This window comes from Dromaius novaehollandiae, chromosome 23 (genome assembly GCF_036370855.1).
Source record: "Dromaius novaehollandiae isolate bDroNov1 chromosome 23, bDroNov1.hap1, whole genome shotgun sequence".
Lineage (NCBI taxonomy): Eukaryota > Metazoa > Chordata > Aves > Casuariiformes > Dromaiidae > Dromaius > Dromaius novaehollandiae.
Genome location: NC_088120.1, coordinates 8306307 through 8333832, shown reverse-complemented (window position 1 = coordinate 8333832; position 27526 = coordinate 8306307). Strand labels below are relative to the sequence as shown.

Sequence of the window (27526 nt, the reverse complement as noted above, 5' to 3'; positions counted from 1 at the left end):
CATTGGTGCTCGGAGAGGGGCGGGACTGGACTAGACCATGCGTGCGGGGGGGGGGGGGCGGCCCCGCCCCGCTCCGCCCCGCCCCGCCCCCTGGCGGCCGCCCCGCGCACTACTACGCGTTTAAAAGTACAGATTGATTTAAATAGTAATTTTATTTAAGTGTTACAGGCTGGTTAAGCAGTGTAGAGAGACACGGGGGGGTAGTCACAGGCACAGTCAAAGAAACGTGCAGCAAGGGGGTACAAAACGCACCCACCAGGCCCCAAGATAAGATTCTGCAATTATCTCTGCTTTCAAAAATAAATAATTTATTTAATTATTTTAAATAGGAAGGATAGCAAGGAGCCTGCTCTAGATCCTGCCCACCACTGAGGAGTACACACACGTACGGAATAAGCCTGCTTCAAAGTGTCTGCTCTCTAGGGACAGACCACAGGCCACCATGGTACAGCGCTCCCTCCACAAGCGAGTGCTGCAGGAACAGGCACTTGGAATGAAACGAGCAGCAAAAGCTCTTTTCCTGGCTCCATTAAAACAAATTTCTAATATTTTAGAATATTAAATAATGTGTTACTACTCTTACTATAAGTATCTTACAACAGATACAGTCCTTTTCTATAATCCTTAAATGCTAAGACAGAAGATCCAGGACTGCTCCTTGATACTCAGTCACAAAGGAGCATCTTTCAGTTTCAGTCTTAACAGTTGTAGCTTTTCTTCCTGACAGGAGGAGAAAGAAGGGCAGAAGGGTCAAGCCTGACCTGGAGAAGCACTCTAACCAGAAGAGCCGGGGTTTATCCTTTGCTGGTCATTTATGGCAACATACTCTTGAGGTAGAATTTACCAGGCACTGCTCTGAGCTGATGCCAGAGACGGCAGCACCTTGCTCTCTGCGTGAAGGCAAGTGGGGCATCCTTCACTTCTCCCTCAGACAATCTGAGTCCCCTCCCCAAGGAAAGTGTTTAACATGTTCAAGGTTGGATATAGTATTCTTGTCTCTCTTCATTTTTTCCAGGATTCTAGCGAATTATGCACTTCCTCTCAGAGCACTGAAGAGCAGAGGCAGCAGAAAGGAAGGGAAATGCCAACTCCAACCAAGGAAGGAAAGGCCCGCTCCAGATCCTTGCTTTCTTCTCCGACTTGATTCAAGGAGAAACTTGATTCAGTATCACAGTCTACAGGTTGCTTGGGACACTTTGGAATTGGTTCTTCTGTTCAGAGCATTGCAAATAAATGTACCTGTATCCATCAGCTTCTGCAGATCCACACCCTTAATGGGACAAAGAATACAACATGCATTGGTACCAGTTCTGCCTCATAAAGCTGCCCAGTAACAGCTCATCACTGGGACAGACCAGCAGCAGGGGGAAAGGGAGTCTGACGGGTATTTTAACAAGGCCCTCAGTGCCAACTGCTCGCTAGGGCGATTCTGACAGCAACTGTCTAATTGCACAGCACTGCTCTGAAAAAGGGGCAGGAGGAAACACTCCCGACAGTGCAGGCAGCAAGACTGCCACGGCAAGACAAGGCCTTCAGCCAAACGGAACGGCAGCACGAGTGGCTCTGCAGCTCCAGGCAAAGGCTACGCGCACTTACCGTGTGGATCCCCAGGCCATTCAGCATGTACACCAAGTCCTCCGTAGCAACATTTCCTGACGCCCCTTGGGCATAGGGGCAGCCTCCAAGGCCGGCAACGGAAGCATCAACCACGCTCACACCCATCTGGGAACAAAATCATCATTTGTAAAATCCTCTTAATTAAAGGACAAATTATGATCCTGTTCCCAAAACCTATAGTTCTCAAGCAAGCACAGAAGAAACTCAAGGACGGATGCAATACTGCAAAGAAACCACCTTACCTGAAGCGCTACCAAGATGTTGGCAAGAGCTTGCCCATAAGTATCGTGGCAGTGAACAGCAAGAGCCCCAACTGGCACCTCTTTCATGACTGCTGTCAGCATCTCCTTCATGCTTCCTGGGGTCCCGATGCCAATGGTGTCACCAAGGGAAATCTCGTAACACCCCATCGAGTACATCTTCTTGGAGACCTGTCCAAAAGCCAAGATGCTTACTGAGAAGACAGCTTTGCCATTACAGCAGGTATCCAGCCCTGGCGAAGGTACGGAGCAACGAAAGCATGCACAACAGCCATGGCTAATCGCTGGGCAATTCTTCTCTAGGTACAAAGATCTCCAGGTCCAGGCATCTCCCTGAACATCCCCAGCCACTTCAGCTAGGTCCAGCCTTCCCTCTCTGAGGTGGCAATTAGCTGTAACCTCCCCTGTCTTCAGTGAGGTGGTTTGACACCTCCTCCAGCCACCAGGATCTGATACAGAGAACGAAAAACCTCTCAGAGATTCTGGTTATATTTACAAAGAACTCACCTCTGCAACTTTAGCTGCAGAAATCTTCCCTTCGTAGGGACAGCCAAGGACACAGGAAACATAGCTATAGATTAAAAAAAACAAAAACCTTTAATTAAAGCATTGAAGTGAGATTATAAAGGCTAAATTAGTCACAGCCTGTGACTGCTGACCTGTGCAGCATCTTGTATGCTCTGTACAATGGAAGATTTCATTTTATATTCTAAAAGTCTATATGCAATCCAGTGGAAAAAAATTACCCAGTTAATTATTCCGAAATTATTTCCTCCATGCAAATGAAAAGTTGGTCAAGACCAGACTCAACCAGACTGCTGGTCTTTTAGATCTATGCACTTCAAGGTAGGATGTCTGCTGAGAAGCTAATATTATTTTGGCTCCTTTGGTAAAGCTGAAGATAGAATTATTACATGGAGGGTAAATCAGACTTTGCACCAAGCCAACAACTAGAGCTTTATTAGTGTGGTGCTGCTACCAAATTAATGCCTCTCTGTGCATTCAGCTCACATCTGATTGCAGCAATCTGCAGAACCCCCCCCCCGAAAAAGGTACAGCTTTAACAGGAATTCTGCTCTCCAGTGCTGCACAGGCAGGACTCCAGACGGCCTGCTCAACGCTGAGCTCACAGCGGGCACTCTGCTTACCCCCGGACTGGAATGCTGGCTGCTCTTGCTGCAGCCATAACTTCCTCAAATCTCTCCAAACTCTCCTCTATGGAGCAGTTAATATTCTTCTTAGTGAAGAGCTCAGATGCTGCTCCAAAGATAGACACTTCTTTGGCCCCTGCTGCCACCTGCCAATAGAAAGTATAAGTCAAATAAGTGAATTGATTTCACCACTAAGGGAAATAAAAAGCACAACCATGACTACAGTTCTCTTATTCTACAAAAAAGATTTTTCCCCAACTACCCAATTCTTTCCTCAGTTCATTCTACAGCAAAAACATGAGAAATCCAAGTTTGTCCTCAAAAGAAGCATTAAGCTACAGATGCAGCAGTAAAGCTACATCTGCTGGATTAAGTCAGGAGAGCTGTGGGACATGGAAATGAGACTGAAACATTGTTGTCAATTAACAGAAGTCCTTTTTTTTTTTTTTTTTTTTTTTAAGAAAATGCAACAAGGTATTTTCTATTATAAACAATAGGTTTCTAGTTCCCTAGCAGAATGATCCCTTTTAAAGGGGCCACCAGATGAAACTGCTGCTTATTGGAATAAAAAAATATGCTACATTTCTACCCTTAACCAAAGTTGAAATGTTCCTTCCTTGGCAAATCTGTGCACGAGACAGTACAAACATTAAGACTCGATGATCTCTTACCGCTGCTTGAAATCCTTTCAGGTTAGGAGTCAGGACAGGATAACTAATACCAGGCAACTTATTAATTCCTTGCATAACTTCAGTATGGTCAGCCATCTGCACGTTAAACAAGGACAGATTTTTAAGGGTGAAATCAAGATATTCATTTACTTCTGCAAATTCAAAAATAAGTTTCCAAATTTATTTTTTAAATGGGAACAGCAATATTCAGCAATAAGAGAAATGGTCTTCTAAGAGCAAACAGCATCACACACTTCAAAGGATCATAGTTCAACCGCTGCCCCCCAGGCTCATGTAAACACATGTACACTCAGTTGTTTGTATTCGAGTTGTGCATTTGTTCCTATTCAGGGTCCAAAGGGAAGGTCGAGGCTATTGCAAGCTCCTTTATTACGCTTTGCTGCTTCTTGTCCAGTTATAGATACGGTAACACGGATTTTGGAGCGAGCAGAATCTTTTTATCATATTGCTACATATTAGCATGCATTTCTGACCACAGACGACGGCAAACCCCACCCAAGCACTGACCTGCGGAACCCATCGGGGGGAGACGAAACTGGTGGCCTCTATAACCCGCAGCCCGGTTTCTGAGAGCATGTTGATCAGACCGATCTTCACCGCTGTGGGCACAACAGCCTGGAGAAGAAGGAAAAAACCCCAAACCTCCGTTATTTCACAGCGAGCTTGTCACGGCAACAGCTCAGGCCTCGCTCCGGACCCGCCTCCGCCGCTGTGGCCCGGGGCGCTTTGCCGGGGGCGGCGGCCCGGGGGGGTGGGGGGGGTCCGGCCGTACCTTCTCGTTCTGCAGCCCGTCGCGCGGCCCCACCTCCACCACCTTGACGCGCTTCGGGAAGGCGCCCGCCGCCGCGCTGACCTGCGGGGAGAGGCAGAGCTTGAGGCTGCGCCGCGCCGCCACCACCCGCCCCGCTGCCGCCGCCACCCGCCCCGCTGCCGCCGCCGGCCCCGCTCACCGGCCGCAGCGACACCGCCCAGCGCGGCAGCGACCGCCGCACCGCCGCCATGGCCGCCCGCCTGCCCTCACGTGACCGCGCCCCGGCCACGTGGTTCGGGGGCGGGGCTGCCTCAGGCACGTGACCTGGGGGCGGGGCCTCCTCCCGCGGCGCCGGGACGCCCCCCCGTGGCGCCGGGACCCCCCCGGCAGCGCCGCCGCCTCCAGGCCTCTTCCCCGGCCCGGCCTCCCCGCTCCGGCTGCCAGCGCCGCTCGGGGCCCCGGGGCTCCCCGGTGCCGCTCGCGGTCAGGAGAGAGGGGCCAGCCGGTACCTGTCCGCGGGAGCCGTCGCGCGGCAGCGAGCCCATGGCGCACTGTGGCATGTTCCTCCTCCGGACACCGGTGCTGGAAGGCGCCCGGGCCCGCGCACTTATACCGCAGCCCTCCGCGCGCTCACGCGGCTGAGCAAACACCCGTGTTTGGTTTGGACGGGCCCCCGGCCCTCACACGGCACCTGCCCGAGCAGAGGTTACCAGGAACGACGAAAGCGCCGTGGCTTCACCTTTCTCCTGTTTCCACAACAGCGTCATCGTCGGAGCCGGGGCGACGCTCCCGGGCACGCGGGGCCCTGGCAGTGCCCGCGCTGCACCCATCAGTGCCAGTTCTCCAAAGCCTGTGCAGCTTCCTCAGTACACGCCGTTATTTGTCAGTTGAGTAACAGCTTCCCCACCAGCGACCGGGGCACGTCACAGCGCTCGCGCTTGGCTTGCTCTATACAAGTGTTCTGGCAACTTTTGTTCGCGGCACATTGTATAGCGACAACGTAAAACCTCTGCACAACGTGGCGAGGCCTCACAGCAACGGTGTTGCAGAAGAACAAATTATTATGAGGAATTTCCTAATTTTAAGTACATATTGTTCAATTCTTCTTTTTAGAGAAGTTCAGCATCAACCCAGGAAATTCTGTTTCGCTGAAGCAGGAGAGGGCGTGGGTTCAATTCAGACCGGCGGCATCTCTCTCCAGTTCACAGGAAAACTCAAAACTGTCTTCTTATAGCTGTCTCCACCAGAATACAAATAAAGGTTTGCTGATGAATTTGTATTAATGTTAGATTACAAATTTCTATAGATGAATTTCTTCTAATCCACTTCAAACAAAAACCATCCATGATATTTACTCATGATGGAAATATGTGATCATAACTGATTTAATCAATACTAAAGTAACACAATACAGTTCATACAGTAACTTTTTACTCATATGAAAGTACATCATACGCAGGAATCTGAGACAGCGCTGTAACTCATCTTCTCTAGAGCATGCCTGTCACAAGCAAGGCTTCCTAACTGCACATACAGGACTTTCACATTAGTTATCAAAATTAATTTGATAACTAGTAGATGACGATGAGTAGATTAAGTCAGGGCACGCTTGGGGCCTGTTCCTGCCCGGGAAGCCCGGTCCCGGCTGCTGCGTGTAGCCTCGCTCCCTGCCATGCACATGGGCACAGCTCCCGCCGCTCCACGCAACCTGTGCGCTGCTCTAGCCGTCTGAATCATCTCCTTGCTAACGCGCAGATCTCCTCCTCGGCAGAAAAACATCCTCTTGGCTGAGCGATCTGCCAAATTCAGGCACTGCTAACACATCCACTGCTGTAACGCCTAGATACCGTATGGCGTTGTCTGACATCTCAACTCAGATTCTTGTCCAGCATCACCACCTTTAATCATGGCAGTGGAGCACAAACATCTGCCAAGAAGCTCTGCTCAAAACGCTGTCATTTCAAGTTCAGATGTTTGGCTCACCAGCAGTCACACATCCCAGCAGAAGAACACTTCAAACCCTGTCCAAACTTCCCCCTCTGCCAGCAGGAACTGCTGAGCAGAGAGGTCAGTCCTTTCCTCCAAAATGAGGTCCACACATGCCAGGATCACTTAGAGACAAAGTGCCTTAGAAGAGCAGTTCTACTGAGAGAAAAACAATTTATTCAACAATAAATGAAAAAAAAGTCTTAGCCTCAAATTAAAAGAAAAGTAGGGGCAGATTGCTGCCTTCATCCCACAGCTGTCACTGCACGCCCTCAAGCTTGACAGTCCAGCCAGACTGAGCAGACACAAGAGATGGAGGCACATACGGCAAAGTTATCAGCACTCCTTTATCGGGGGACTTCTGCCACTTCAGAGCCCCTGCAAGACCCAACATGGTCACCTGCAGAAAGAGGGAGGGGACACTCAGTTGCAGCTCACGCAGGTGCTTTCCACTTGGACATCCTCGCACACCTAACACATTAGCAGTCTCTGTACAGCATTCCTACACACTCGGAGTGGTCTTGTGCATTTCTACCCATAAGTCACAGTGCACAAAAGGCAACACAAGGGATATTTTGGGGCCAAACGTTTGACTGTAGTTTCTTTTATTGCAAAGTCTTGTGTTTGTTTAGAGCAAAGGGCACTCCACCATTTGCGTCACTTACAATTACGTTCACAATTAGCAGGTCAATGCACCTGATCTGAATTTGAGACATTATACCAGTGATGCCTTCTGCTATGCGAGGCATTTTTCATTTACTTCTCACTGTGTCAATAGGAGCAAAAGACTGCAGGGAAGAAGTGTCCCTACCTATTCTGTGGCAGACTATGGGGCCTTCCTGCCACGTCCTATCCACTGCTCTATAGGACACTGACCTGAAGCTTGAAGAATAACCTGGGATGCTGCAAGGATCAGTAGGAGGCACAGTGAGTCCCAGGACAAGAAGTAAGAGGTGACAACTTTTGCACTCCCACCAGTTACCAAATGAAGTCAGGCTGGGCCTTCCTAGCACGCGTGTGCCCAAGATGGGCTCTCAAAGTTCATTATCTACTTTTAAAGTTCCTTACTTGCATGTCTGGGGATGGAACAGGTGAAGAGAGCTTCAACAGACTGTCCTGGGGCCAGGTCAGAAAGATGGCATAGACGACTGGTCCTTTAGAAGTATACCTAAGAGAGCAACAGTTCAGTAACGTGACGAGCTCCAAACCAGAGGGTCAGACATGAGCTTGACCTTTTCAGACAACACAAGAACACTGGCTCGCCTACCGTTGTCATACAGGGGTCACCTATTTCCCTCTCGTTCCAAAATATGTCACTTTGGACCCACCATCTATCTAGTCAGCACTGGCTGATGAAACCCACACAAAGTCCACACCTGCTCCCTAAAAGCAGACGTCATTTGCTCATCTGTCCTTGCTTCAGGCTGTGGTCAACAGAGTGGACACACTGCGTTTGCTGATCTTTTCATTGCTCTGCATTTCTAGACCGAACACATTGGGCATACTTGAAAAAAAACACAAATTTTTTGTAGTGTTTCTGGCTCTTGGCTCACTTACTATGCCTTTCTCAGCAAGTAAGATGTAACAGTTGGGTAACAGTGAGCAGTACTATTATACAACAGCTTAAAAGCAAATATCACTATATTCACAGATTGCATGAGTTTAGACAAAGTATATTTATGCAACTCAAACTAGCCAGGACCACTACTTAAACAGTCCTGACAGCAACATCATGGAAATTTTTTTAAGGAAGATTTGTTCTTTTTTAATTAAGCAAGATGGCTGAAGTCCTGATTTTTATTCTCTTCTTTCCAACTGCATGTGCACAGCAAGATATTCCTTACATAACACTCAGGGGCAGGAACTGAGCACTCTGGTTGTAGGATATTTCCTAAAAGCCATCCACACCTGATGGCAACACTTCAGAGAGTACTAAATTTAAGAACAAATGAGAAAGAAATGTCAACTCTGGAAGTCTCAGTCCATGTTAGGTTCATTTTTCAGGATGGTATTGAGCAACGGAGTCCTTACCAGACACTGTTTGTGCTGTTCTCCATCTGTACTCTCCATGGCTTTGATTCATAAATTGCCTCCCCATTAATGTCCAGCCACCTCCCAAGTGCCAGAAGTCTTTCTTGAAAGATGGGAACAATCACCCCTTCTTTTGTAGGGCCCACATTGAGAAGGTAGTTGCCTCCAAAACTCACAGTCTGCACTAGTTCCTGTGACAGATAAACCAAGGTAACAAATTGATTTATCTTCACTTCTGACAACAAAGACACAGGCACCTGAGGAGTGCTTTGTCCTCATCAAATACTCCTTTAACGTCACCCCGGTTGCATAAAGCACACGACAACTCATTCTGCAAGCAGCAGGAGGAAAGAAACCTCTAATTCTCAGCAACTTCCCCACACCTGTTATTTTGACTTAAGATTTCTTACCTCAATGATACTTGCTTCATCCATTAACTCATCAATATGCATGTTGCTTCGATACCCCCAGGAAAGCTTGTCAATAGAGGAGCACATCTCCCACTTGTGAGTCAGCAGGGTACCTGGTTTGTACTTGTCAGCACAATTGTAGTAGCCTCCATGATGGCAAGAGCAGTTATTACACCAACGATCATTCACAACAACAGTGTCCTGAAAGGAGAACCACAGCTCAGAAGGGAAAGTGTTTTGTCTTGAACTTTTCAGCTTGCATTCATCCCTCCTACATTAAGTGAGGCATCCAAGTTAGCAGGCTAAATATCTAAGGCTCTCTAATCGAGAAAAAGAGAGAGAGGATCCTCCAGAAAAGGCTGAATCCCTCTATGGAAGACACTCTCTCTATTCACTCAAGAAGCTGAGGCAACAAGGCTCCTGGCTTCTCCATGTTTGCTATAAAGGAACAGGCCTGTGCCTTCTGTTTTAAGTTCTGATTTGGATACCAGAGTCTTCTCACAGGAGCAGAGCACAGACTTTTTATTTCTGATGAAAGAATAAAGCACATGGTTGGCATCTGTCAAACGGATTTCTGAGCTCACCACAGTCACACCTCACTGCTGCCAGACCTTTCACACCTACAGAGCGCTAGAAGCCATGAAGGATAGCTGAGAGCAATACCTTGACAGGACTATCATTATAAAGCCAGGCAAGGAAAGAGGTAGAATTCCAGTATGACTCCGGAGCTTCCCAGTCTCCATCCGACCAAATCAAATCTGGTTTATATCTAACAGAGAGATGAACGTTATTTCAAAACGGCTTATTTTCTCCTACCCCAAAGGAAGCCTGCCACAGCACTGCCTTTCTTACTTCTGGAGTCTCTCTTCACTTCCTCTTCCCACTGCCTGACATTACGAGGAGTTTTATGCTATCTCATTTCCTAGTTCAGACAAAGCCACAAGCAAGGTTCTTGCAACAGCAAAGAATGATGCGTTGATCACAGTTGAATACAGGATGCAATTCTTCCAAAAACAGAAGATTGCTTCTCAATGGAAATTAGGAGGCACATTCTTTACCTGGAACAATGACCATTCTGAGCAACACACCTGGTATTTTTGTCAACTCAGGAAAGCAAAGCAAGGAGGTAAATTCACAGTGAAATTACTTTTCTACTCTACTTAATATTAATCAGCTTGCTCCACTTTTAAAGCTACTGTGCACAAATACTGCATTAAAGGGTATTGCTCTTGCATCTAAGCCTTTTCCCTACATTACTGCATAAGTTAGATTGTTCAGGGCAAAAAAATGACCCTTTTTCTAATTACCTCAAATCACTACCGCTAAGAAAACAGTTGCCTTGGCAAAAATTAACATTTGTCATCCCTCTTCTCTGCATCCAGTTTGCACTTTTCTCTACAGTATGGAAACCAAGAAATGTTCTTGAGTTCTAATTGGTTGCAGATCTTACCTTAAGACAAGATCATAAAGTTCTGGCATTGTCTTCTGTAAAACAAAGCTCTGGGTCTTGAAGCCACTTTCTTTGTCGGTTAGATAGAGTGGATTAAACCATTCTAACAGAGAATGATACAGTCCATAGTGTATGTTGCTAAAAGATTGAAAAGAGAGAGGAAAGAGTTAGGCTGGCAGCAGGGTTTAAGAATTAAATTACTAGCACTATTATTTCACAGATTCACAACTTCACAAGCACTACTGTTTTCTTCCTAAACTCAGCATTTTCAGCTGTTTGTCAAGAACAGCCAAGAGAATTTAATGCACAAAGAGGAAAGGAATAACAAAGGTTGGCAGTGATGTACCTCTCCCTGAGAGCTTGTCCCAGCTCTCCTATAAGATCTCGGTGGGGCCCCGTATCCACGGAGTTCCAGCTCCAGGACACAGGTGACCCCCAGTTCGTGAAGCCTTCATGATGCTTTGCCGTCAGTACCACATACCTGAGGAAATGGAGAGTACTCGGTCAGGAGGACAAAGGAACTCCCTAAGATATTCCTCAGGCTCACTGGCAAACCCAATAACTGGGAAAGCACGGGACTGAATAACTGTGCTGTGTGGAGCCCTCTTTAGAAACCCCTTTCATTACCCTTGGAATTTAGAAGAAAATTCCCAAATAGTAAAGCTCTTAGATGGTCTTTAATGCTGGTAAAGAATGAACAACTGAGACTCCTGAGGTATAAGACCTGCCATCTCCTCAGGACCGCTGGGCATGGCCCCCAGGGACCCTTAGGCACTGCTCAGGGACCCATCATCCCCTCGGGGACGCCCAGACATGGTCCCTCCATCCCTTCCAGGATCCTCCGTCCCCTTAGGGACCCTGGGCACAGCGCCTCAGGGACCCGGGCCGTGGCTCAGGGACACCCCCATCCCCTCACGGACCTGCCAACCCTTCAGGGACACCGCCGTCTCCTCGGGGACATCGGGCACAGCCCCTCAGGTACTCCCCATCCCTTCGGGAATCCCTCATCCCCTCAGGGACACCTACATCCCCTCACAGACCCACCATCCCCTCAGGGACCCACCACCTCCTCAGAGATCCCCCTCAGGGGTCTCCCATCCCCTCACAGATCCTCCATCCCCTCAGGGATCCCCCATCCCCTCAGGGTTCCCCTCATGGACCCCCATCCCCTCAGGGATCCCTTCAGCGATCTCCCGTCCCCTCAGGGATCCTCCATCCCTCAGGGATCCCCTCAGGGATCGCCCATCCCCTCACAGACCCTCCATCCCCTCAGGGATCCCCTCATGGACCCCCCATCCCCTCAGGGACCTCCCTTCCCCCGGCGCAGACCTGGCGCCGGCCCGCTGGAAGAGCCGGGCCCACTCGCGGGGCTGGAAGTCGCTGGCGGTGAAGAGGGGCGCGAAGTCCGCGTAGGTGGTGGCGGGCGGGTAGCGGCTGCGCACGAAGCGCTCGTAGTCGGCGCGGTGCTCGCCCCGCCAGTGCCACCAGAACCACTCGGAGCCCCAGGCCGGGACGGCGAACACCCCCCAGTGCACGAACACGCCCACCTTGGCCCGGTCGAACCAGGCCGGCACCGGCCGCGCGTCCAGGCTGGCCCAGTCCGGGCGGTAGCGCGGCTCGGCCAGCGCCAGCCCGGCCGCCGTCAGCCACAGAAGCCCGCGGGCCGCCATGGCGCCCCGGTTCCGCGCCGCGTGACGTAAGAGCGGCCGCCGCCATTACTAGAGAGGCAAAGGCGACGCGCGGTGGCCGCCATTACTAGAGAGGCAAAGGCGACGCGCGGTGGCCGCCATTGCTAGAGAGGTGCCGCGGGTTCGAGGCTGCTGTCCGCCTGCACCCCGGGCTGAAGTCCTGCTTCTTGCTCCCTCCTGCCTAGAGCACCGGGTCTGCCCTGCTCCAGCCTCGTCTCGTGTGCCCCCGCAGCCGGCCTGCATCTGCCCCGTGCAGGGCCAAGATAAGAGAAAGGCCTCCCAGAGAGCCCACACGCCCGCGCCTCAGCGCTGGCGGCCCTGCTGTGGGGGCGAGACACTGGCGCCCGCCATGACACCCTCCCTCACACCCGCGGCCTCCGCGCCGGCGGCTGGGCGTCTCGTCTCGTGTGGGCCCAGGGCCTTGCTCCGAGACCCGCACGTGAGGGCCTGGGAGAGAAGAGGGCAAAGTCCGAGCGCCTCGAGGCCGTGACCCCGGGGGGCGGCCGGGCCTCCCGCCCTCCGTGGGCCGGGCAGTCGGCGGGGCCTCCATTACAGCCGCTGCTGAGAAAGAGCTGGTGCCAAACTGCGTCGGCCGCTGCGGTTCTGACCAGCTGAAATTGCCGCTTTTGTGTATTTTGCAAAAGAATACATTTCTTCTGGTCAGAATATCTGGCCAAGGTTAGTTTCGAACCTGTTGCCCGGAGGGGAGGCTCCTGTGTCCCAGAGGTTAAGGGAAGAAGAGGCTGAAAAATGGTGTTAATGTTTAATTATATTACATCCAAATACACAGCATCCAAATGGACAAATATCTGTATCGCATAGATTAGGTTTCCTTAAATTTCCTGGCTGAAATGTGGTGCCTGCAGTGTCAGATCCATCTTGAAACTCTCAACTGCTGCAGAACCTCTAAGCCTCAGTGAGAACATGTTACTTTTCCTACATAAAAAATTAAGCACTAAAATCAATACGACCTTAAATGCTGTGAGACGTGATTAGCCAGGGCAGTTTGCAAGCGAGTCCAGTGAAATGATTTGCAGGGTGTGACGTTTTCCAGCAAAGGCTCGGGTGCCTCCTCTGCTGCTGCAGGTCCTGCTACTGCCATGATGCACCAAGGTACTGACAGGCGGAGGGAGCCTTGTCATGAGTCAGTGTCCTTCTCCCCCGCGTGCCGGGACCTGAAGACCTTGTGTCACCATGCTGTTAATACACAGCACCCCGAGACTGCATTCAGGACTAGTATAAATAGATGTACCTCTGCCACTTCATGATGTGCTGTTAGCACTTTGCTGATAGTGCCTGCATAATTTTGACCATGCCCAGTTAAAGGTTTTAGACAGGGAGTTATATGATGTCTAGTTATTTCTAGCGCGCTTGAAGTTCTGCAGAGTGTTTTGCTTGAGCTTGACTGTATTTTAAGAGAGGGTGAGGAAGACATCACTGAAGGCAAGAAAAATGGGTTAGGAGGTGACTGGCTGGACAGGTGGAAGGCCAGGCAGGAAGAGCCGTCATAAAACATTAGGATCTGCTGTTCTGGGGCATGGACTCCTTTATCCATTGCCCCATGGGGGTCTGCAGAAGGCTCTTGACTGGCACACCATTACGTGGCACTGGTATCTCTGCAGCCTCCATATGATAGCACAGCATGGGGACTAGCCGTCCATGCAAAGTCTGTGCACTTTATGTCCCAATGTCTAAGAAAAACATCAGAGGGAGCTGACTCCATGACAGGCATCTGATCCATCATCTTCTAGGACCTCCTCAGAGAAGAGAAGAGAAAAACTATCCAAAGGAAAAGACAGACTTTCCGCCAGCCCAAGCTCAGACTTTCCACTGCTGCCTCCCTATGTTACGCATGTTTCTTCGCAGACGGTCTCTATCACTGAGGACTTGTGGGTGCTCTCTGCTTCTGGGCTGTCCTCCGTGGCCCTCAGCTGCCTCTTGAACTGAGAAAAGACCATCCTCAGAGAGGAATATAGCTCTTTGCTCCGCAGGGCATAAATAATGGGGTTCACCATAGAATTCAACAGGCAGAGGGTGCTGCAGAAGGCGAACACCCTCCGAAGCTGATTGCTTAGCCTCACAAAGATGCCGTAGATCATGAGAACCAGGACTGGAGACCAGCACACCATGAGGACAGTCAGTACCATCACTAGTGTCTTGGCCAGCATGACGTCCATCCTCATCCTGGCATTTTGCTTCCCACCTTGCACTTGGTGCTTCCCCATGTAAGCCACGTGCTGATGAGCCTTCCACAGCACGTGTGCGTAGGCACAGACTATCGACGCCAGCAGGACCATGACGAGGAAGATCCAGCTCGACAAATACTTGTCATCCACGAATGGGAACAGCTCAGAACAGGCTGAATTGAGTGTGCAGCAGTTCCAGCCCAGCAGGGGCAGGGAGGAAATGGTCACACATGTCACCCAGAGTACCCCCAGGGCTACCCATGCTCTCTTCCTTGTCACAAGAGACTTGTACTCGGAGGGCCGGCTGATGCAGATGTAACGGTCCAGGGCTGTCAGCAGCAAACTGCTCAGGGATGCTGTGAAGGATGTGTTGACCCCTCCCAGCTTCAGCAGGAACATTTCTTTAGAGGAATCAGTATTATTAAACACATGGAAGTTAACAAAACTGGAGACGAAAATGATGCTGGCCAGGATGTCAGCCAAGGCAAGGCTGCTGATAAAGAGGTAGGAAGGTTTTTTCCGAATTGTGGGGGAAGAGAAGATCAGATACAACACCAAAGAGTTCTCTAAAATGCACAGTGTCCCAAAGAGGCAGCACAGTGTGGCAATGCTTATCTTCTGCGCTTGTGTGCTGAGAACCATGAAGCACTCCATGGGCATGGTGTTTCCACTGCATTTGGAAGAGTTTTCATGTACCTTACATATATCCATAGTAGTTAACTGGGGCTTAACGGGAGCTTGCAGAGAGCCTTTCTTCTTCCTTCTGCATTTCTTCAGATGCTCTGAAAAAGAACAAGGGGAGGGTGGGAGATCACACTTGCAGGAGAGCAATAAATTCAACCCACTCAGAGACATCTCTCCCTTTAGAGGAGGACACACAAAAGAAAAAGAGCCCAGTGAGACCTACTTTCAGGTCCTCAGTCCAGATATTGGAGCCGATTTGCACCCTTTCTCAACAGGGATCCAGGGTTTCTCCCGCTGGTGATTTAGCCGTGTCTGTCTATCCCAGTTGGTGGGTACAGCATCTCGCTCTCAGGCTGTTTCCTCACCACAAGAGGGAAGCAGTAACGCTGATAACTACAAATCCTGGGCCAGCTGTTACCTAGCCTCCAAGATTCAAGGCTCACAGCCCAAGCAGGGCCAGCGGAGGTGGAAGGGCTGTTGTGGCTGCCCATGCTGACGCTGTGCTGTGGCTGGGGACAGGCCCTGGAGAACAACCTCTCCGAGTGACACTGCCCCGGGGGTCAGGAAGATGGCTGGGCTGGAGAAGGAGCAGGGATATTGCACTGCTGGGGACTCAGCGTGGCTCATCTGGGGACACAAAGTGCGTTTTGAAGCATTTACTCTTCACCAAAAAGTGTTCAAATATACAAAATGACAGGGTTTTTACATTTAAGCTTGCCCATTAGTCTTATAAACCTCAGCCACATTAAAGTTGCATTTCTCTCCCCATAATCTCTGTGTCAAAGGTGAATTATAAATGATTTTCTCTCCAGTTAAGTTGACTCTTGTCCCTAGGCAGGTCACAAAAATAAATGTGTTTTACTGTCACACCTACTGCAAAGTGAGCAGGGGAAGAACCTGGCTGTGCACAGCCCTGATCTCAGTCCTGAAACAGGGCAGCGCCGAGCAGTTGCTGCCTGGAGGGACCTGCTCAGGCAGTGCTGGGGTGACTGAAGTAGAAAGGAGTTACCGTCTGGAAGTGTTTTGTGCAGGACTGTGTTTCCTGCTGGCAGCTGATGCTCTCTGCTCCGAATGGAAATGCTGTAGCGCAGGGTGAGGGCAAAAAAGTACAGCTATAGGAAGCCTCTAGTAGAGGCACAGGGGACGGCTGTTGATAAAGCCTACCCAATAACTGTGTTCACTATAAACATGCGTAACTGCTCTAGTGGTTACTTTAAGGAAGGAATAATTTCTTTCGATTATGCATAGTCACGTGGTGGCTGCCTCTGTGCCAGCCACACTGCTGGTGGCTTCAAAGTCAGCCGCAGAAAGGCCCATCTCCTGCCCAGCTGCACGCAGAGAGGGACAGGCTCCAGAAGAAGTAGATGGCCCCCAAGCAGAGACCAAAGGCCAACCGTGCTGTGCCTGTTGCTGCAGTGGAGGGTCCCCCCGATGCAGATTTGGGTGCCACAAGCTGTGGGGAAGATTCAAATCCAACTCTGTGCAAAGGGTTGCACATCCAGCATGTCCCTCATGTTCCCAGTGCAGAAAGTAGAGCAGAGAAGGGAAAATAACATTGAATGTGTTCCCTCATTTAACGGACGTGCCCGGAGGAAATTCCTTTTCTCCTGAGGCCGGATGGAGCTCGCTGCAGGTGTATCCCCACTGGCCAGGCAGGTGAAGGAGATGCTGGACACGTGCTCCTGCAGTCAGAGCCAGCGTTGGCAGGTCAGAAACATTGCAGCTCTCGGAGCAGCAGCAGCTCGGCTTGCAGGAAAAATTGCTGGTCTGTCTGCACCCAGCCGCAGGGCTGCAGTACCTGCAGGATCAGACCCGGGGATGCGTCCCACGGCCCTCCCGCAGCAGGGAGCGGGCAGAGCCGTGTGCAGGCTGCGTGCTGCGGATGCTGGGAACATCGCACATCCGCAGCAGTTGAGGTTGTGTGTGTGTGTGTGTCTCCCTCGCTAGCTGGACCTCCTGGCAGTTAACTGAGACACTGGCAATGCAAGTCTGACCCAGATCTCTGTAGGGACCAGAGCAGAGTCTGCAGGAGAAAACGCCTGCAGCAAGACTCAGTATATCCCGGAGAGGGAACTGCCAACACAGCACTGCTGGCACAGCCCTGCCCTTCCTCAGTAGTGTTGCTATCACTTATTTCTGCAGCAGCAACCTTTCGCCTGACTTCTGTGCGGCCGTGTTTGCCATCCGCATCAGATAATACTGCCCGTTAGCTCAGCCTCTTGCTGCTCTTCCGCACGCAGACACGAAGCGCTCCACCACTGCCGCTTTATCTGGCTGCAGCTGCATCGCCCCGGCGAGGGCAGCGAACGGCTGGTTATTGGGGACCGCGCTGCTCTTCCACGCACCTGCAGTGGCTGCGAGGCTAGAGAGGACGAGGCACTAAACCCTTTGGAGATGTTATTAATGAGGAACAGAGCCTTTCCTGGGATCGCCAGAAGGAGCACACGATCAGAACAAGTAAAAGTTATTGTTTAGCATAAATGTAAGAGCACAGGCAGGACATACAGACAGACGTGGGCCTGACAGAGTTAGATCACCTGAACTTCAGAAGCGTTGTACATGCCCAGGATTAGGTTAGTTTTGTGAACACTTAGCAGAGATCTGGTAGGGGAATGCCGTATTTTTCTTTGTTAGATGTGAAGCTGTTTGGTGCATTCTGTGGCAGCTAAGCCATGTATTTTTTCTACATTTCTGCAGCTTAGAGTATTTAAAAGCATTACATTGATGAGCTTGTCATTTGGATGTTGCTTTTCTCTCTTTTCTACTCTTGACTATACTTGTGCTTTAAACTAAGTGCATTTTCCGGAGGGCTCAGCTGCCTCGTGTTGCCTCATGTTTACACCAGGTAAGAAACCCCGCTAGCAGCTGGCGTGGAGCGATCGCTGCGTGGTGGCTGGTCACTCTGTTACAGCTTCCTAACAGACTAATCAAAAGCGATCTCTGGAGCTTAAATTGAACAGGAGGAACGAGGTCATCTTGGGTATAAACAGCAGATGAAGAGGAGGTTGGTGGATACATTAAGGCTGCCGTATCTGTCTAGTAAAGAGAGACGTTGTGCCCTGAGTGCCATGCGCTGGCAGCTCATACCCCAGCTGCTGCAAGGGCCCCTGGGGCAGGAGCCGCTGTCCCGCTGGCTCTGAGTAGCCAAGATCCCACATCTGGGCAATGGGACCATGAGCTTCGGCTGCTGCAGGAAAGCATTTCTGACCTGACAGCATTTTCCCTTCCCCCAGAACAAACAAGCCACTCTCACTGCTCTCAGCTGTCTTTCAAAAGAGGAAATGTCCAAAAATTGTGGCCCACAGGCTGCTCGACAAGCCAAGGTGGTGCAGGGCTGTGCTGCTGCTGAGCTGCTGGGTGGTCAGACATCTCTAGCCAACTACGTCGCAGCCTCTCTGCGTGTTTTTTGAAATTCAGCAAAGACAACAGCTGTCTCTGGAGGCAACAATAGTCAGCAGTGACCAACATCCTAGAAACCTCTGTCCACAACACATTAGCAGTGACAGGTATTTTATACCCATCTTTGCCACTTCCCTCCCTTCTCGACTCGTCCAACCCGATTCCCACTGCTGTTTGTGTTCAGTCCTTGTAAGGGGGCTGGGCAGGGTGGTGGCAATAGTTGCAAAATGTCCCTCAGCGCTTGAGATGCAGCCTGAGAGCGTGCTGAGAGGAGCCCGAGCCCCACACCTGGCTCTCGAGAAGGGCCCCTGCCACGCGTCGGGCCTGAACATCAGCGGTTCCAGGGCATTTGGGGCATGTCGCACAGGGAACAGTTCAACCTGGATTTGTATTTCTTGTCATATCAGACTGGAGGGATCCTGGACTTTGGGCTGAAATGTGGCTGTTTTGTAGCAAGCCTCTCTCTTATTGCATCATACTCTGGCATGGGGTAATCCCACAGCATAAGAGATATTGCACTCGAATCTCAGTGCCCTTGTTTCCTGCAGCTTGTCACAGAAACATTGCAAGTGCAGCTTTAATTACTACTGCTGTTATTAAAGCTGTCAGCAATCCAATCTCTCTCTGGAGAGAGAGGTGAGTTGTGCAGACAGATAGACTGTGGCTTGTCTCAGAGCTCACCAGGGACCACCAGGGCAGCAACTGCCTCCTTGGATATCCAAATTCACCAGCCAAAACTCTAGCATTCCTATCAAGACATCTCTTGATTAAGCAGACTCCAGCATCTCCTTGGCATCTGTTAATTGCAGCCAGCATTCCCAGAATCATCTAAAAGTCTCAGTATCTGCATTTATGCAATGTCCCAAGAACGTACTTAGGAGCTTGGAAGTTGTACTGAACACTAGGCAAGAAATTCAAGGCCAGCAAAATGCTATTCCTCATGTTATGTTGCTTGGGGAGAGAATTTGGTTATAATGGCAAAATAACTCTTGCACTGACTGTTCTGGTATAGCTCTCTCCGTTAAGCTGACATAATTCAGATAAGCCCTTAGGTTCAAAATAGTGTGCTGGGCTCATAGCAACCAGCCAGACGGGCCAGACCTTCTCTTCCCACATCTGTTGTGTCTCAGACTGAATGACAAGGACGAATCTCTGCAGTACTGCCTGAGCTCCCCCAAATCCTTGTTCCAGCTCGGGTGTCTGCGAGGGGAAGGATGGGGCTTTGCTCCACCACAAGGTCTGCTCTTTTGCATGAAGGCTCCAGAGCTAGAAAACATGGGCAAATGTTGGGAGTCACCCTTTTCTCACTGTCTGTCCCTTCTTTATTGTCTGTGAGGGTGCTTTTTCACACCCAGGGGACATTCTTCTTCTGCCAGAAAGGTTCCTGTATTTGACCCATCGTTTGTTCATCCCCACTGCCTCCTGCCTGCTTCAGCTCCTGGGAAACAAGCCGCCTCGTGTCTGGATCCTGGGAGGGAGCTGGCCCACGGCATCCTTCCCGGGGCATGACCCAACCAGGACTGGTCCCAGTCCCACTCCCAGGGTGGAAGCCCCGTTCTGCGGGGCAGCAGCTCCACCACACAGGCAATTACAGCCCAGGCACAGCTGCATCTCCCTACAGCAGCCAGCCCACAAACCCAGTCCCTGCTGGCGGGGCTGACGTTTCGGCTCAGCAAGAAAGAGCAAAGGAGCTTCTCTCCCCTTTTACAGGCAGGGGACTGCGGCACAGACAGCGTGAGCGACTGGTTTGCTGGAAGCCATGGGAGCTGAACTGGGATTTCCTGGGCCGCTGCTCAGCCACAGGGTTCACTCTCCTCCCAGAACAGCGAAATGCTTCCTGCCGACGGGATCTCTCAGAACGGGGAATATTCTGCCGAAGCACAATGATGGAAGCCCCAGCTCCTACGATGCTAACAACTAGAGTGGAGAAACAATGCCGGTGGTATAACAGACCCCAAGGGGCAGCAAATGGAGGCAACGCACTAAATGAACTGAACTAAATGAGCTCTGCTGTTCGTAACGAAATGCAGATAAGGCGTGTGAGAGCGCGGTAGATTTCTGATACGGTGCTGCTGACTGCAAAGTCTGTCCACAACCGGCAGAGAAATCTTCCACGGGTTAGATTCTGAGCCCACTCACACCAGCCTAATGACACTGCCGGCTTATGTGGAAATTAAACTTACAAATGAAAAAGGCCTTTTCCATTTCAGTGCATTGGTGAGACTGATTTCAGCTGTCAGACTTACACTGCATTGCACATAGCAGCATGCTTTCTGATGGTTTCTTCATTTACAGAGGCACCTCAGAATCTTTGTGGTTAATAAGTTAACATACCAGTTACTTAGATAATGGAGAGTTAAAGTATTTGTGCTGCAGTCAGTCATTGCAATGTTCATAAAGCACTTTGAAAGTGCAGAGCTTGAATATTTCATCACAAGAATTTCTGAGAGCTTCGATCTTTGTAATAAAATAAAATGTCTTAAATGATCACTTAATATGAACAAATGAAATGATTTACAGAAAAATTGTCATTAATGCTTTAACATTTCACTTGCTAGTATGCTGAAAAAGCAAAATGTCTTTTACTTTATACATATTTTAGTTTGTATGCGATTTCTTGTTTCAGTTGCAGAAGTTTAGGCATTATTGTGGAAACAGCTGACCATCCTGGCTTGTCCTTCTGACCATATTAAATAATGCTATATGTTGTAACCCACTTGATGCTAAAAATTGTCTGGCACAAATGCCACATTGAAGGTTTTTTGCTTTATTTCTTTTCCCAATAGTTCTGTCCATGTGTGACTGCTCAGAATGACAGCATTCAACATACACGAGTGTGTGGGTACAGAACAGCAATGCAAATACCAGTATGGGTATGAAGCATGGCAAAACAGTGCTTCTGTCATCATCCTGAAACCAACACACACAGAGTCGCAATAAGCATTAACTAGTGCGGAAAGCTCAGCCTGAGAGCTCAGTATCACACTCATCCTTGCTAGACATTTGGAAATAGCTCTGACATATCCAACATTAATATTCCCTAAAACCAGATGCAAAGAGCTAGTCCGCAGTCTGCTATTAAAACACTTACCTTTTGCAGTCTCATTAAGAAAGTATTCATCCTAAAAACCAGTTTTCCCACGCTTTGTTAACTTTGCATTGCAGAATAGCCTGAATAAAACTGACCAACCCTTCGCGGCAGAGTCTCACCAGCGTATGTGTCAGTGCTGTGGGCTCCGAGCTGCGACGCGCTTTACTGTGAGAAAGAAAAGATCCTTGCCTGCAGGATGTACCTTCAGGTTAGTAAATGCAAACCACTCGTCATGTCTCACTTGGTCTCGGGTTGGGGGTGCCTGGGAGCTTCCCATCCCTCTAGCTCTCAGGGCATGTCGTGCAGCTGTGTACGGCGCCTGCTTCCCCCTTCTCTTCTACAGCACCACTTCTGGTTTCATCTGGGTTTCTTGTACCATTCCGCATTATTCCCTTGGGCTGGAAATCCATCAGTTTGAATCCTTCCTCTGGTTTCTTGCTCTGTCTCACATTCTTTTGGTGAAAGTGTGTCAGGTTTTCTTTCCTTGCCCACTTCCCCTCTGGGTCTTGTGTTCCGCTTCTGGCTGCTAGTGCCACATCTCACAGCCACCCTAGCCCTCCGACTTGTCAAAATCATTTGCTCAGTCTCTTTGATTTCTCCATGTACCTGGAATGCTTTAGGCAAGACACATTCAGGGTCTTTTTCTAATTTCCATGGGGAAGTGGAAGAGGAGAGGGAAGGAAGAGAGCTAGGAAGCAGACAGACAAAAATCTGGAGATGCCTATTTGTGCACAGGGCAAGCTAAGGGCAAGCTCATAGAACTGCCACCCCTGCCTTGTCTGGTCCCATTAACAGCAAGAATCTCACCTCTCTGTGCCTGTGAAATTGTGCAAGGCACTTCTCTGTGCACAAACATGCTCTGCTAATGCAGAACAGTAAAGTGATTTTCTCTTTGCAAACAGAAGGGAAAAGAAATGGCTTGCCTTAAGTTACACAATCCACATCCATGGTCATGATGGACCCAGGTCTGCAGAGGCCAGTGTCTCTGCTCCGCCTGTCCCAGGCTACCCTTCTTCCCAGCTAACCGCGTCTTCCTCCTCGGCTGAGCAGCAGCAGCATGGAGCTGGTTATTTGCAAATTGTAGCGTTGTTGCAGCAAAGCCGGGACAGCTTGCAGGTGCTGGCGGGTGACACCAGAGCAGCGGGAGGAACTGGGATCTGTTATTCCAGGCTCCGTGTCAGTGGGTAGGTGCAAGGTTGCCTGAAATCCCAAAGGAATTTGCCATGTTATGGTTGGGTAAGACAATACAACAGCCTTAATCCCATACTGAGGAGCAGACAGGGCACTGGCTGCAAAGGAAAGGCCATGCTCCTTTGCCTCCGGATACATCCCGCCCCTGCCTAGCAGCAGGCCCGGCTCTGACATACTAAGGACCGTTCGCAGCCCCTTCCCACAGTCCCATTGCTGCGACAGCCACTTGTCTTCTCCCAAGGGGGAATTCAACCTTCCCGCCTGTCTGGATCCCATTTCCCACTGTTCAGTGGCTTTGTGGTGACTTTGAAGAGCAGCTTTACCTCTTGCTCTCCAAATCTTTACATTTTCCCCTCTGCTGTGAGCAGGAGGCTCCTCTCCCATTCTTTTGACCCAGGGTTTTCCCAGCAGCTGCTGGAGCAGAAGCAGCGGGGCCATGTTCAGCAATGCGCGGCTGCCCTCTCCAGGGGAGTGCGTGACACTCGCGGGGACACCGACCTCCAGAAGCGTGAGAAGGAGGTGGTGGCGGGTGGGAAGCCAGCGCTTCCTCTTGGTCTCTGGCAGGGAAGAGGGGGGTTCCCCCCTGCTCCCAGGGCGCTTGGGAACCGCTGGCACCTGGGTCCCATATGACCCTTTAGTTGCTGCTCGGAGCAGGGCATTTTTGAGAGCCTGGTGCATAATGAGGTGCTCTTTTGTACCTCTCTGGATCACGTTATGGTGTGGAAACTATAGTAAAGATGAAATGCGTGAAGGACTACTGTATAAGTAAAGAAGAGACAGGTTATCAGCATGGTCCCATTAAAAATGGGTTCCATTTTAGTACCCACGAACTGGCAAAACTTCCTTTGCAAGAACAAGTATAAAACCGTAAAAAGCTAACAAAACAGAAAAAGATGCTTTATACTTGCTTGCTGCTGAGAACTAAAGAATCGGGGTTTGCAGGACTTGTGCTTTCCAAAGCAAAGGTGGCTGTAAAAGCAGTGCCATGACGTTACTCCCAGCCCTGCTTCGCCGTGTGCCTGTCCCATTCAGCAAGAGCCTGGGGCTGTGCAGCCCGCGGCTGTTCCCTTCCACCCAGGCAGGGGCTTAAGTAAAAACGCGGGCCACAGTCTTGCAATAAGCAGGGAGTCAATGAGACTCTGACTCTGATGCATGTTAGAGCAGGGCAATGTTTCTCTTTTTATGGCACATAAGAAAACATTTGGGGTAACAAGAACATGTCCAATATGTTAACGAGATCCTTCCAGTCGCAGCAGGGGAGCCCGCAAGCTTCCCTGGCTGAAGGTGGCTGCCCCACGGCTGGAGCCCTGCACGCCACCCTCCACTTCACTGGCCGAAGATAACTGCCGCTACCTGGTAGGACTGGGTCGGGGAGCTGGCTGGGAAAATCAGGACTTTTCCAGTTCAGACTTTAACCAGTTAACCTACTATTAATCCTCCCTGTTGTGGGATACACCTGGTTCTCAGGTCTAGAGCATCATCACTGTGATATTATTTCCTGGGTATTGAATATCTGCTGCCCTGCACATGAGAAACAGCTGCATTTCAGTGTGGAGGTGATGCTTGTGGGGGACTCCGCGTGGATGTTTGGTATCCCAGATATGTTAGCAGCGTGCGATTACCTGGGCGTAAGAGCTATACAGAAGGCTCAGCAGGGCAGTATGACCCTGGGGTCTGAGCTGGTCCTTCACTCATGTGAGTAGGTTTAATTAATTCAGTAGGATTACCTAGGTAAGGAACACTACTTCCACAAGTAATTGTTTGCAGGATTATATCAATGGTTTATAAACTATTGTGGGATAAAGTAAAGGTATTGTAATACAGTAGTGTAAAATATGCTCATATTTTCTGCTAGAATTACCCTTAGCCTCTGCTAAAAAGCTGTACTAAGACTTATTTGATCACCAGGGAACATTGCTTGAAGAGCTACAAATTGTCCCCAGCAGTATAAGCTGGCAAACAGTTTTTCTTATACAATAGGAAAACTTTCAGCCCCTTTGGGACACCACATCACGAACAGTGACAATTAACGAGAACCACATGCATCAAAGTGAGAATGGACTACCAGCATGGCAGTCAGCCCAAAGTCATTCCCTGCTCTGTTATATCTTTGCATCCAGCAGGCTTTTGTGAATTATAAAGCCTGGTCTTCTATATCTGCAAAGAAAGCTGTTGTTCTGACAAAAGAATGAGTGTTGTAAAGGAAGAAGCATTACTACTGCAGTGTATCTGGAAGCACATTCCCGCTTTTAGTTAGGTATCTGGATTCTCTTATATAGCAAAATTGTCCTGCCAGTGTAAAAGACAATTTTTATAGTCTGACTTTTATAATCTAAGGGCTTTTTGTTCCCCTCTAGTCTGCATGCAGAAGCTAGTGACTTGCTTCCTTGGCATCAGCTGTGGCTAACAAGCCTGTGAATAGCCCTGCTCTGGAAAATCCCCATACGCAGTATCAACAGCTGAGATCAATAATGAGTTTTACATTCCCATAAAGGTCAAGTCCCTCTTTTTTATTTTTGCCTGCTGGTGCTTAGCAGAAATGAAATCAACCCATGACCCCAAGAAAATGAGGAAACAGCCCTGCTGAAAGAAGGCTCTAGAGAGACTGCACTGGCCTGGGGGGCTTTAAATGGCTTCTCTCTTGTTTGGGTGGGGTGGCCTGAATTCATTGCACCTGATTTTATGATTGCACCTTGAGAGAAGCACAAACAAGCATGCTGAGCTGTTAAATAGATGCTACTTAATAACATAAGACTATGTTAAGCTCTTTGGGACAATCTTGGCAGTAGTTTGACTTCCTCATTCTGCTGCTAGTGACCTTCCTGGGTCTCACCAAGTAAGCAAGGCTCAGCAGAGCCTACAAGTGGGAGAGACACTTTCGATGGCTGTGAGCACAGCAGCGAGGCACCGGCATAGCTGTGGGAGGGCTGCTTTCCCTACGGCCTCCAGAGAGACACCAGAGCTTGCTCTAGCAGCTTGCACGAGGCTTGGTGGTGACATAGGTGTAACAGCACAAGAGATTAGCAGGGGCTATGCAGCCTCCCCCAGGGCTTAAAAATAGCTGAGTAGTTGTCCATGATGAGCTTCCTGCTGCTACCTGTCCCAGTTGCCTTGGCTGGCTGTGGTGGTGTCCCATGGGTAGGGGCCCCAGCCTGCGGGGGTGCGGGACGGGCTGAAGCTGTGTCCAGGTGAGTTCCTAGCTCTGCCCCTGCACCGTGCTGGGGGAAGGCTTGAGGAACAACAATGCGGGTGGTAGGGAGAAGAGCTTATGACCTTGGTCTTGCTCAGTAACAGCTTCTTTGATCCAGAGCAGTAGGGAACAGCCCCTTTGGGCAGATGCGGCTGTTGTCTGGACAGAGGTGATGTGATGGGGGGAGCTTAGTCACCAGGGCTGGCAGAAGACTTGGCTGTGCTCTGTAGCAGGGCTGTGACTTGCTCGTGTTTCTCCAGGTTTGGTTTGTGCTTGGACTGAGTGTGAAAACTGAGGGTGCCTCAGATAGGGTGGAGGGCAGAGGCATTGCTCAAGCGGGGAACCAGGGGCATCTTACACTGTACTCAGAGGAGGTGCTTATGGGGAGGGGGGGAGCAGGACACAACCAAAAGCTGATGTCTTCTGCATGGAGTAGCTCACCTGAGTGAAAGGGGTCCTGTCCCGTGGGGCTCCCTCCCCTGCGTGAGGCAGCGCCCGGGCAAGGCGGCTGGCTGCTGACCCCCCTCTGCTCGCTCTTGCACAGAGAGGTGCGTTGAGGGTGGAAATGTTTTTTCTGCTGATAAGGTGTGAATTGGGCATGTTGACTTAAACGGGCTGAAGGCTCTTGCAGGCACTTGTGACTCAGAGCTGGTGTGGACTTGAACAGGGAGCTGTTGAGACACGGTAAACCTGAAGGGTGTGACTCAGGAGTCATGCCTGGATGTGCTTTTATTTACCAAGTTCAGACTTCAGTTAGAGTGAAACTGCCCCATCATGGGCTGTCTGATCTCTCCTGGGCCCTCAGGTTCACGGCTTGGATAACTGGCCTTAAATGAGCTTTATATTTCCATATTTTTTTCCACTGTTGCTGGGTTGTGTGCATATATATATGTGCTGTAGTTGTACCTCTGCAAAGGAGACGTGTCCTCAGAGATGCTCTGGAACATGTGTCTGGTTTTAGCAGTCTGGAGGAGGAATCTCACTCTGGAGTTAATGCAGTGCTGGTACCAGTGGATAACACTGACTTAATTCATATCCATGGCTCACATAAAAAGTATCTTTAGGTATCCTGCCTCTGACTTCTTAACACACAAAAAAACAAACCACCCAACTTGTAAGGACCTTTATTTAAGCAATTAGTTAATATAGTTTTCCCTTGAATTGCCAGGGCATTTGCATTGTACCGCTTCTATGTATTTATTCTGAAGAGATTCAAATGCCCAGCTAGCTCCTGTGTATCACTTTGCTGTGCATTTCCTAAGCTTTACTCAGTTCTTCATCTAGACCGAGAACCGGAGGCCCTTTGCCAAATAGAATAAGGGCTGTTCTGTTGCTATATGCTTAACGCTCTCATGCAGATTTTCCTTTTAAGAAAACACGATATCAACACATTTCCCACACAAGGAAAACTTAGGTAGATTATTGTTACCCTAGTTAATATTTGGCTCAGATGGTAACATTGAACTAGTTTAAAGCATGTCATGAGACTCTTAATAATGCCAAGGTGTGTTTAGTTTTTATCTCTTTAAAAACCAAGAGCCACCAGAAGCCGGTCACCTGTAGAATAAAACTGGGGCAATAGTTCAGTGTTGACTTAACGAATGAATCATCTGTCCTGCTTACTTCCTGCAGCAGCTATCAACGGGTATTTCCCTTGAAAAGCTGTCCTGGCACAAACATGTGCTTGGTTAGATCTGTCGATCACAGCTGGAAGCATTTCAGTTTGGGGCTACTGAGACTCCGGGGACT

The 27526-nt window shown here is 49.8% G+C and overlaps 3 protein-coding genes across 7 annotated transcripts; all 3 read right to left on the bottom strand.

The window, feature by feature from the left end:
* Positions 1 to 133: 133 nt before the first annotated feature.
* Positions 134 to 5721, bottom strand: HMGCL (3-hydroxy-3-methylglutaryl-CoA lyase). Of its 2 annotated transcripts, none has more exons than XM_064525101.1 (9): positions 4981 to 5721; positions 4493 to 4573; positions 4228 to 4335; positions 3700 to 3795; positions 3026 to 3174; positions 2385 to 2448; positions 1860 to 2048; positions 1597 to 1722; positions 134 to 1270 (listed from the first exon to the last, which is right to left on the bottom strand). In XM_064525101.1, the coding sequence occupies exons 1-9, from the start codon at positions 5029 to 5031 to the stop codon at positions 1169 to 1171; spliced, it is 966 nt and encodes a 321-aa protein (XP_064381171.1). In that variant the 5' UTR covers positions 5032 to 5721; the 3' UTR covers positions 134 to 1168. The 2 variants fall into 2 exon arrangements, with proteins under 2 accessions (XP_064381171.1, XP_064381172.1); XM_064525102.1 differs by lacking the exon at positions 4981 to 5721 and adding an exon at positions 4671 to 4780.
* An 890-nt stretch (positions 5722 to 6611) lies between these two features.
* On the bottom strand, positions 6612 to 12061 carry FUCA1 (alpha-L-fucosidase 1). Its single transcript, XM_026098181.2, has 8 exons — positions 11678 to 12061; positions 10695 to 10829; positions 10349 to 10486; positions 9562 to 9667; positions 8899 to 9099; positions 8489 to 8679; positions 7526 to 7625; positions 6612 to 6857 (listed from the first exon to the last, which is right to left on the bottom strand). The coding sequence occupies exons 1-8, from the start codon at positions 12016 to 12018 to the stop codon at positions 6717 to 6719; spliced, it is 1353 nt and encodes a 450-aa protein (XP_025953966.2). The 5' UTR covers positions 12019 to 12061; the 3' UTR covers positions 6612 to 6716.
* A 732-nt stretch (positions 12062 to 12793) lies between these two features.
* On the bottom strand, positions 12794 to 22196 carry CNR2 (cannabinoid receptor 2). 4 transcript variants are annotated; one of them, XM_026098068.2, is made up of 2 exons: positions 21599 to 22196; positions 12794 to 15004 (listed from the first exon to the last, which is right to left on the bottom strand). In XM_026098068.2, exon 2 carries the CDS (start codon positions 14931 to 14933, stop codon positions 13878 to 13880), a length of 1056 nt encoding a protein of 351 aa, XP_025953853.1. In that variant the 5' UTR covers positions 14934 to 15004; positions 21599 to 22196; the 3' UTR covers positions 12794 to 13877. The 4 variants fall into 4 exon arrangements, with proteins under 4 accessions (XP_025953853.1, XP_064381165.1, XP_025953850.1 ...); XM_064525095.1 differs by lacking the exon at positions 21599 to 22196 and adding an exon at positions 21516 to 21591; XM_026098065.2 differs by lacking the exon at positions 21599 to 22196 and adding an exon at positions 21397 to 21508.
* Positions 22197 to 27526: the final 5330 nt, after the last annotated feature.